The following is an 11,685-nucleotide window of genomic DNA, read 5'->3' as shown; positions in this document are numbered from 1 at the left end:
TGCAGAACAAAAACAACATTTATATATTTATTTCAAAACAAATACTGTTGATTTCCAAATATACACACACGACAGAATCGTACGTCAGCTCCTGACACTCATTTTGGCTTAATAATAACAAGTTATGAAATTTAGCGAGACAACAAATGTGTTCCTCTCACTTATGTGTGTGTGTCACGAGCAAATGAAAACAGCAATAGAAGACAAATACAGTTATTATTCACAAACAAACAAACATATAAAGAGCCGTTACTGTACTTTACTCTGCCTCAGCATTAATAGATTAATGATTAATAAATGAAAGCTGGATAATAACTTAAATGCATCCCGATTGAATGAATGACAGCACAATTATACAAAACTGCAGAGATTGTGGAGAGATATAGGCTACTATATGAAAAAAAAAACACTTTCTCAAACTTCACAGTTTCCTGATTACAAAAATATTCACAATAAATATTTACTTCAGTATGAAAGAATAGGGGCTGTTTCGTTCTTCTTTTTGGTAAAGTATATTTAGAGCACTCAAATAATTTCCCATTCACACCAAGAATGATAAATAGCTGTTACAATTAGGCTTTTAGAAATGTGAGAATTATAAATCCAAAAAACATCTTCAAGCATAATAATGCACACATTTATAGATATAGTTGGGATCGCTTTTTTACTGCAAACATGATCGTCTAACTTAGAGGTTTTTGTCTTGTTTCTAGTACAAATGTGTAAAAAATGTTGCATCAATAAAATTTTACATCAAGAAGCACTTTCTGGACAAATTATAGACACTAGTGCACTGTAAAAAGTGCTGGGTTTCACACAATTCATTTGTATTGGGACAACATGAAGAATGAAGTTAACTTATTAGTTTTTACACTTTTAAGAGGATTTACCCCCCCTACTCCCCCAACCCAAAAAAAAAAAAAAAACCTCAAGAATCGTGTTGTTTCGACTCGGCAGTTTCTAAATCAGTAGTTTGAGCAAACGTCATTTTACGAGTGCAGTAATAATTGTCTAGTTTTCAAATAAATAATTAAAAAGTTTTTCCTTAAAACAAGCAAAATAATTGCCACTGGGGTCTTAAGGAAACCTTTAACTTTGACAATTTATTCCTGAAAATATGACAATAAATTTTACTTCTTGATTACTTTTTTTATTATTTATTTTTTAAACATATTTAAACTAGAACCAAGACAAAACATAATATTTTGTTGCTGTGTTTTCACACTGATGAAGGATATTACATTTTCTGCTAATAACTATTATCTTGGCTAGTTTTGACATCAGTAATTTAATTTGCACTACTAAAAATGCATTCTTAATATCAAAAGCTGAGTAAATACTTGTGGAAATTCTTCATAACTCTATTATCACATTGAACATGTTGAAATACGTGTACAGTACATATTTCAAGAATTTGCATCTCAGCTACTGAAATTTAATTACAAGTTAATTATTGGTACCTGATGTTTGAAAGTACAATAACAAGTATCAAAATATATTTTTCCTCCTAAATGTCAAAGTAGAATTTTTGATATCAGGAATTCGGTTTCTATGAGTAAGGAAGTCATTGTTACACTATAATTCATTTTAACTACTGAAAATGTCATTTCTGATATTAAAAATATCCATTTTAACTAAGAATTTTCCCATTCCTGATATAAAGAATGATCATTTAGTTGTTCATTTTAAAAAATGATTCAAAATCTTATATCATAATGTATTCGTATAATAAATAAAAGTCTGCTTTAGAGATAATAAACGAAAATGGTAATAACAGAAATGAAGATTAATGCAAAAAACTACAGATTTTGGACGTCTGTGTGATTTTATAGTACACACTGTGGGTAATTATGTTCACAGAACACGCAGATTGAGCTTTATATGAACAGAAATCATTGTTTAACTCTTGTGCACTGTTTAAATTTGGTACCTTCTGTTATGTTAGGGATGGAAACATCCACTGAATTTAACTGCTGTAAATACACAGACTTTGCCTTTGTTTACTTTATTTAGACTATATTAGATGATTCTCTGTTTAAAGATGCATATTTTGATTTTCTCTGACTCAAGATAAGTGCGCAAAGGTCACTCTCACACACTCACATACATACACACTTTGATTCGCTGTAATACTTCATATAAAATCCAAAAACTAAGATTTTTTTTTTTTTTTTTGCACAGGTCTATCTAAAGAGTTAATGCCGCCAGCAGATGATCAACAGTGAAAAATACAAATGTTGCCTCTTCCCAACAGGGGAAACCACCAACAATCAAGAATGCATGATTATTTGGTGTCATGGTTTTGCAATCAAAAAAATGTCATAATAATGGAAGTCAATTGGGCGAAAACAGCCGTGAACATGAACAAAAATGAAAATCTTATGCTGCACAAAAACCAACAATGCATCAAAGGCAATGTTGTTACTAATCTTTCACATGTCCAAGAAAGTTTTAAAAAATCCAGTCCACAATTACTTTTATATTGAAAATACATCTTTTTTTTTTCACCAAATCAGTTTCACAATTTATAAATTTGGCAATTAAAGAGTTAAAATCCTGTAATTTTCTTTTAACAATTTAGTAGTTTTAATCAGGAGTGAGATTGATTAACAGGTTCATGCAAAAAAAATATATATATATGAATCTGATGCACTTTTACAGCAGTTTAATTCAGTGGATGTTTTCATCCTGAACATAACAAAAGGCTAGTAAATATGCCCAGATTGTATCGTTGGGCTTTCTAATTTAAATTTCAAAGCATTTTCCAAAAATGTATGTCCACCAACAATTATTCTGCTAACTGTAACACAGAGAAAGTTATGGCCAAATTAAGACTCAAAATCCCCATAGAGTGGACGAAAACATCCCCAACAGCACACAAAGGTTATTGTGTAAATTATAGTTTTCATTCTTGATGCGGGGAAGAGTGGGTATGCTTACGTTACATAAAAACTGCCACACTATTAAAATAATCTCATAATTCATCCCCTAAACATGATCAACTCCCATTCCTAGCAATTGTGTTTGATAATACAGCGCATAATACAGGACATAAAAGCCCTCTCTCTCACCCCAGACTGCTGAATATGTGTACTTTTTTTCAACAACAGACATAATTCTGTCTAATCCGGTTTGATTCCTTAAGCTGGCGGTGTACCGTATTCTACTGTAGGCAGAGATAAAGCCATTACAGAAGTTGAACAAAAACTTTGAGAGTGTCTTCTGCATACAAATGAGACGATCGGTTTGCTTCTGAATCAACTATTCCTCATTTTATCTGCTCGGTGTGTTTTGGCCCCAGGGTCCAAAGTCCCAGCGTCTGTGTAAGGATTCACGAGCGTGTGTCCCATGTTTTCCTCACCAGATTCAAAAACTGACAGCGAACAAGAGTCCCGGCTACATGGTCGTCTCTTCCCACTCCAATTCAACGTCACCTGAGAGAGGATAAATATGACAAAATATGACTACTGAAGAATGACAGGCACACGTTGTTCACTGCGAGATGTTTTTTTGTTTTTTACCCTCCATTGCATCCAGCGAGTCCATCTTCTCCAGAGCGGAGTAATTGACAAACCATATGGACTGACTGTTTCCTTTGGCCGACAGCAGATCCAGAGTGCTCTGATGGAGAAACATGTATTGAGCCTGAGAGGGAAGCAGAGATCAGTGTGTGAGCAGGAGAATGGGACTGACACACAGCAGTTTGCAGAAACAGCAGGATTTTGCAACGCAGGCTACTCGCCTCAGGCTACATTTTTTGAAAATGCAAAATATGCTGGTAAATAATAATGTAAAATAAAGGTAAACGATTTAATCGCAGTGCAATTTTCTCCTATGTTTGCTTTTTTATAGATTTTTCATTATTCGTCAGTGATTTGAATACATCAACACTTACAAATACAGTCTCAGCTATACAGTAGGAAATAATGGGAAATATACGAACAAGTAAACAGGATGATACAGTCAGGCTAGGAGCTAAATATGCACCATAGAGTAGAAAATCAGGAGAAATTATTAATGTAATGCCAAAAAGGTGTCCATAGCTGCCAAACATCATCAGACTTTTGGTGTATGTCATAGGTGAGTTTCTCGAGAGGAAATAGCGTACATACTTGAGACCATATTTTAAAGGAAAGTGCCTGAGGAGATGACCACAATAAAAGCTTATGTTTGCTTCTAAAACACCATTGTGTTTGATCATCTTGATATCAGTAATAAAATTTCAATTAGTAAAAAAAAAAAGTGAATTTTTAATTTTACTTGTGGAAATATACATTTTAAAAAGCATTAAAAATGTGAATTATTAACTTAACTAGTGAAAATAAAATAAGATACCAAGAAGATTTTGATTTCAGGGCAATGACATCATTGTTGCATTACTGTAATAAATATGTTTTAACAAGCTAAATTTAATTCTTGATATTAAAAATTGCCATTTTATTTCCACTCTTAAAATGACAGAATTATGACTAGTGAAAACACTGATCAGTGTGCAAGCAGGAATAACATTAATTGTAAGCAGGACACATTAATTTGCAGAAACAGCATAATCGTGCAACCCCTATTTCAATGGAAATAGATGGCTCAGGCTGCATTTTTGCGAAATGTAAAATATGCTCTAATAAAGTAATGTAAAATAAAGGTAAAACGATGTAGCCACCGTGCACTTTTGTCTTATGTTTACTTTAAAAACAGTATCGGTTGTGTTCGATTACGTTTATATCAGTAATTATTTTCCATTAGTAAAAAAAAGAGAATTTTTAATATCAAAAATGGTGTAATTACTTGTGGAAATACAAATTTTAACCAATAAAAATTTCAGTTCTTAACTGAACTAGCCTTAACTAGTGACAATACAATAACAGATGTCAAGAGAATTTCTGAAATCAATTTCAGTGCAATGACGCCATTGTTGCATCACTGTAATAAATATGTTTTAACAAGTGGAAATATAATTTTTGATCTACTGATCCACTCGTGAAATGACAGAATTATGACAAGTGAAAACACTGATTAGTGTTGGGACCAACACACATTAATTTGCAGAAACAGCATGATTTTGCAATGCTGGCTCAATGGAAATACGTGCCTCAGGCTACATTTTTGCGAAATACAAAATATGCTGAAACATAGTAATGTAAAATAAAGGTAAACGAAGTAGTCGCAGTGCAATTGTTCTCATACTTTTAAAACATTATTGGTTGCGTTTAATCATTTTGATATCTTTAATGAAACTTCTAATAGTAAAAATGTGAATTAAATATTCAAAATTGTGTAATTACATATTTAAAGTAGTAAAAATGCAAACTTTCAAGTCTGTGAAAAAATCTTTACCAGGTTTTGCACCATACACATCCTCTCACTGCGCAGCTCTGCGACCAGGCCGTATATGTCAACAAATTCATGATCTCGCAAATGCTGGATGAGATGATCCAGTGCTATAAACACTCCAGTCCTGCCCACACCAGCACTGCACACACAGAAGACACGGGTTGATCCTAGTATTCAGCTTAAAGTGCAATTTTTAGCCAATTAAATAACCAATTGTTCGACAGTCACATTGTAAAAATGGGCTTCCATGCAGAATGTATCAACCAATGAGGCCTGGAAGCTAAACATGTAGTGGTAGAGCAGCGTCTGTGTACCTGCAGTGGACCACGATGGTAGTGTTTTCATGGCCTCTGTTGGAGCGAACGGCTTTGACAAACTGGACAAGTGTGGAGCTGGATTCGGGAACGCCGTGTTCTGGCCATGAGGTGTAGTTAAAGTGATGGACAATCATGTAGCTGCCATGCTGGAGAGAAAAGAAGAGAGGGAGAAAGCAAGGGCTAAAAGCGTCCTTGAGGAATAATTAACCATTGAACCATGTACGTCTCTTTCTCTCTCTCTCTCTCTGTTGTGCATTTTTAGAACACAAATTGCATTACTAAGTCAAAGCATATACAGTTGAAGACAATATTATTAGCCCTCCTCTGAAATTTTTATTTTTTTTTACAGTATTTTCTATAATATTTTTCTTCTGACAAATGTCTTGTTTCTTTAAGCATAGCTCTTAAAAACTTGCACTTTAAGTAAAATACTCATATCTTGCAAACTAACCAGGAAAATATTATACACCGTCATCATAGCAAAGGCAAAATAAATCTGTTATTAGAGATAAAACTAAAGCAAAACAACAAATAGTTTTTAAAAAATATATGTATTTTAAATATTTGAAACAGAATTGAAACTTTACAGAAGAGCTAATAATATTGCATTCAACTGTAAACCATGATACGCTGTAAAACATATCCATAAATTTGCAGTTTTCCATAGTTTGTTTTATTTTCCCACATTTATTTATGCTTTTAAGTTGCATTATGGGATCTTGATCTTTCATTTAACAACTTTTGACCTTGAAAATTTTGAAGAAGTGACTTATGAACATTTTTAATAGTGTAAAGTGATCAATTGTTTGAGCTGGTGTTGTATATATTACATTTATTACATTACACAATCACTGTAATAAACTGCCAGGACATTTTCTGCTATTTTATTTTAGACTTATTTCGCTATATTTTATTTCTTATACGTTATATTATTATAACCATTGTATCAATAAAAGTCACGTTGTTAAACTGTAGAGTTGAAGTTTCAACATCAAAAGTCGACAGAGCAGAGATAAACATTCTACAATGCAATGCAATACAATGTTAATTAACACATATTTTTACAGTATGCAAACATATCCACTTTAATTCAAAACAAATAAATGTATTTCTCCAGGGGGCGATAAGAGTTTTCTTCAAATTAAACTGGACGCCATTTAATTGGCTGTGTAAATCCAACTAGCAGGCAGTAAACATGTCAGCAGATTCTCTCTGAAAGATTGTCTTCAACTGTTGCTCTGCGCTGACATTAAGTAAGCTGAAAGATGACAATGATAATGAAGATAAAGATGTGCATTGGTTTACCCGCTCCACTTTGAGTGCCCGCACCGTCCAATCAGGACGCACGTCCTCTGTGAGTTTAGTGATTATGATGTCAGCAAAAACAGTGACTGGTTTATTGTCCTCCGGCCAGTACTGATGACAGCGGATCTGAAACATATATTCTGTTTATTATTTACATCAAATATATGCTTCAGTAGATCAAATGTGGATTTGTTAATGTCTTTACTATAAATGCAGTCTTTTGTACTGTAAAAACCGATTAGTTAGTTTACCTAATTAAGTAAGCATACAGTATACACTCACCGGCCACTTTATTAGGTACACCTTACTAGTACCTGTCACGATTGCAGGTTTGTGCGCTTTTCCGGAGTGTCTTTTTGATCATGTGGGTTTGTTTTGTTTTGGTTGCCCATGTGTATTTGTTATGCTCACGTGCTATGACGGCACTCAGCTGGTCTGATAAGCTCGCCAGCTGAGGCTCATTATGGTGCTTATATCTGGGCGACGCTTCTATGTTTCTTTGTCAGTTCGTTACACTTGCTCATGTGTGTGTGTTGTCTGTGCTCAGGCCCCTGAGGAGAATACCCTGGACCTGGCCTGTGTTCTTCGTCCTCCTAGCCTGTCACTATTATTGTTGGTTTATTTTGACTACATCAAATAAACATTATCACTTGCAATTGGATCCTCTCAGACCCTTATTTGATCATAACAAAACGAACTGACCCACGTGATCAAACAGACACTCCGGAAAAGCGCACAAACCTGCAACCGTGACAGTACCAGGTTAGACCCACTGTTTGCCTTCAGAACTGCCTTAATTCTTCGTGGCATAGATACAACAAGGTACTGGAAAGTTCTTCAGACCATTCTCTGTAAATCCTAGAGATGGATGTACGTGAAAATCCCAGTAGATCAGCAGTTTCTGAAATACTCAAACAAGCCCGTCTAGCACCAAGAACCAAGTCACATTCAAAGTCACTTAAATCACCTTTCTTCCCCATTCTGATGCTCGGTTTGAACTGCAGCAGATCGTCTTGACCATGTATACATGCCTAAATGCATTGAGTTGCTGCCATGTGATTGGCTGATTAGAAATTTGCGATAACTAGCAGTTGGACAGGTGTACCTAATAAAGTGGCCGGTGAGTGTAGTTTATTTACTTATTTTTAAGGCAAAGCATGTACTCACTTTTGTCAAGTAAAGTCAACTAATTGCTTTAAAACTACTTTTTATAAAGTAATCCCTTTTTTTTTTTAACAAATAACCCACTATAATAACAATAATCAGTGAATAAGCATTCTATTGTGTTATCTGAATTAACTCTATCCACAACTGTATTAACATTTCCACTAATTACCACAGCAATTTCTGTTATCCCTACGCATATTCTTATCATGATAGTTAATCATTTTCAGGATAGCTTTAATTATAATAGCAACCATCTATTTCTTTTAAGTACAAACATATATTTCACTGCACAAATGTAAATATAATTGTATTTAATGTATAAAATCACTATGTATTTAAATCGTTTCATTCAAAAGTAGCAATTAATCGCATCCAAGATAAAAGTTTGCATTTACATGCACAGTAAGTGTGTGTGTACTATTTATATTTATTATGTATAAATGCACACATTAATTCATATATTTAAGAAAATATTTATATTTATTTATAATGTATATTTGTATATTATAAACAAAATATAGTCAAATTTATATATCTATGTAAATATTTTGGTTTTGTATAAATTTATAATGGTGACACGGTGGCGCAGTGGGTAGCACATTCCCCTCACAGCAAGAAGGTCGCTGGTTGGAGCCTCGGCTGGGTCAGTTGGCATTTCTGTGTGAAGTTTGCATGTTCTCTCAGTGTTCGCCTGGCTCCAGTTTCCTTTACAAGTCCAAAGATGTGGTATAGGTGAATTGGGTGGGCTAAATTGTCCATGGTGCATGAGTGTGAATGAGTGTGTATGGATGTTTCCCAGTGATGGGTTGTGGCTGGAAGAGCATCCGCTGTGTAAAACATGTGCAGGATAAGTTGGCAGTTCATTCCGCTGTGGCGACCCCAGATAATAAAGGGACTAAGCCGAAAAGAAAATAAATAAATAAATAATTTTTATAGTATGTGTGTATGTGTGTGTATGAAACATGCATTAAATATGTACGTGTATTATATATATTTTTGTGTGTATATATATATATATATATATATATATATATATATATATATATATATATATATATATATATATATATATATATTTGTAAATCTATTTTTTATTTGCATTTAACTGTGATTAATCTTTGCCCAGATTTCATATCTAGTTTGTTTTAATTTGAATAGTAACATAATGTAATAGTAATATCACAGATACATCTGCTGTTATATTTCAGTATCTATTAATTTATTACAATATTTGTGGTCCCATAGAATCAAATTAAATATTCTTCTATGACATCAGACTGAAAAACCCTTATGCAGAACGTATTGCTTGAATTAAATTAGTATAAGAGTACATTCAAGCATACAGTACACCTATTGGCTGCATTTAGCTGATACGCACCCGGCCCTTCTCAAAGCATTGAGTAAGCATGACGATGGTTTTAGTCCCAGTTTCCCAAATCATCCTCCAGAAATCTGCGACGGTGCTCGGCAGAGGGCCCTGAGTGGCTATAAACTCATTAGGACACAGATAGCCCTGAGACACAGAATCAAACACAAGCTTAGGTCGATTCAATTAAAGTCGTGGCGCAGAATAACAGAGCAGCAGCTGATATGTGGGCTGATCTGGAGCGCTTACAGAGACGAAGCTGGCATTGATGTAGTCAGAACCCGGCATTCCTGGCTCAGACAGCAACTTCACTCGGCTATTGTTGTCTTGAGAAAAAAAGACACATTCAAATAAGTGTTGTTTGCATTGTTTGTTTACAGAAAACTTGGTAAATTAATTACAAGTAAACTCAGATATTATGTCACCATGTTTTTATGCCGAACATTGCACAAAATACTCGTTTCTTAGATTTTTTGACTTGTTTCTAGTCCAAATATCTAGAATTTCTTAAATCAGGAAGCATTTTCAAGACTTGTCTTGTTTTAGGAAATATGTCAAAATTAAGTTAGTTTTTTCTTAAAACAAGCAAAATAATCTGTCAACAGGGTAAGAAAATAATCTTGCTTTTCCTTTAGACATAAGATCATTTTGCTTTCCCCATTGGCAGATTTATTTTGCCATTATTTTGCCAATTTTGACATTATTTCCTATAACAAGACCATTGCTGAGTCCGATTTCGCATACTTATAAATATAACACAGAGAATGTGAATTAAATATTTTCCAGTTGGCTATATATTAATTATTAGTCATTCAAACAACTTTACCGAAGCCTCTCTACACAACCTGTGGTTTCATAATGTAATGGGCAGCACAAATGTCTTGATACCTCAGACTGTTGATGTTGCCATCCACTCTGCAGATCTCTCACATGCCCCCATAATGAATGTAACCCCAAACCATGATTTTTCCTTCACCAAACTTGACTGATTTTCTGCAATATTTGTGATGATTGAGAGGCAGTTCAACAGATGATTCATCCGAATAATCGACCCTCTGACACTTTTCCGAATGATCAACTAGAATTCAAGTTATTATTTGTTGTTCTGACAACTGGGATCGCCGACAAGTCTTTAGTCAGGTAATGTACTTGACGGTTGGTCTTGCGTGTCCGCCATGTTTGTAGTTTATTTACACTTTATTTTATTGATTAGTTTGTTGCTCTAATTGAATTCATGTCCAGCGCGCAATGCATTGTGAGCAATATTAAAGATTATAGAGTATGAACTTCAAATATCTAACCATCTGGGAACCTTTGGCATACTCTTTTCAACCTAATACAGTTTGGGACACACTATCTCTGTTTTCGAATATTATTTAGACTGGAAGTATGCGAATTGGGACACGTCAAATTTGTTTTGGTTGTCTTAAAAAAATGCTTCTTGATTCTAGAAACAAGACAAAAAATCTAAGTTAGAAAAGCATTTTTTTTGCATTAAACCTGCATGACGAAAATAAAATGTAATGGGAACACGCTAAAACAAAGCTTAATAAGTTCATGGGTTTACTAGCATGAACTAGGAACTTTGTACAGCATTTATTAATTGCAGTTTAGCATTAACTAATGCATTATTAAAATCCAAAGTAGTGCTTGCTAACATTAGCGAGTGGACTGTGAGTTTACATTAACTACACTATAAAAAAATCCGTAATTTTACGGCTTATTTCTGGCAGCCAGGGTGCTAGAAAAAAAGTAAAATAACGGCCGCTAAATTATAGAAGTTTACCGTAAAATAATGGACATTTAATTATAGAAATTTCCTCAAATTTAATTTTCTGGTAAATTTCTGTAATTCAACTTCTGTTATTTTACAGTAATTTTCAGTAATTAAACTGCTGTTATTTTACTTTTTTTTTTCTGGCACCCTAGCTGGAAATAAACCGTAAAATTACAGATTTTTCTTTTTACAGTGTACAGTAACAAGTAATAACTTTATTTTTATCAACTAAAATTAACAAGGATTGATAAATACTGTAAAAATAATTGTTGTTTATGGTTTGTTCATGTTAGTAAATACACTAACTAATGGACCATTATTTTAAAGTGTTACTAATATTATTATTAACAGAGATGTTCTTTAAAATAAAACAAAAAGCAATGAGATACACATTACTATCTAAAGGAGTGGGGTCAGTAAGG

General features: G+C 33.7%; 1 protein-coding gene across 5 annotated transcripts in view; it reads right to left on the bottom strand.

Moving 5' to 3' along the window:
- Nucleotides 1–11,685, bottom strand: part of ptprq (protein tyrosine phosphatase receptor type Q) — a 134,028-nt gene continuing 122,343 nt past the window's right edge. For all 5 annotated transcript variants that reach the window (XM_087292747.1, XM_087292746.1, XM_087292748.1 and 2 more), the window contains 7 exons: nt 9,736–9,812; nt 9,499–9,633; nt 6,954–7,079; nt 5,646–5,794; nt 5,335–5,470; nt 3,522–3,645; nt 1–3,434 (listed from right to left, as the gene is read on the bottom strand). In XM_087292747.1, the coding sequence (XP_087148873.1) occupies nt 3,397–3,434; nt 3,522–3,645; nt 5,335–5,470; nt 5,646–5,794; nt 6,954–7,079; nt 9,499–9,633; nt 9,736–9,812 (785 nt within the window). In that variant the 3' untranslated portion in view covers nt 1–3,396. The remainder of the gene's footprint in view (nt 3,435–3,521; nt 3,646–5,334; nt 5,471–5,645; nt 5,795–6,953; nt 7,080–9,498; nt 9,634–9,735; nt 9,813–11,685) is intronic.

This window comes from Danio rerio, chromosome 18 (genome assembly GCF_052040795.2).
Source record: "Danio rerio strain M-AB ecotype USA chromosome 18, GRCz13ab, whole genome shotgun sequence".
Lineage (NCBI taxonomy): Eukaryota > Metazoa > Chordata > Actinopteri > Cypriniformes > Danionidae > Danio > Danio rerio.
Note: the sequence above shows the minus strand (reverse complement) of the source record. Positions and strands in the feature narration are given on the sequence as shown.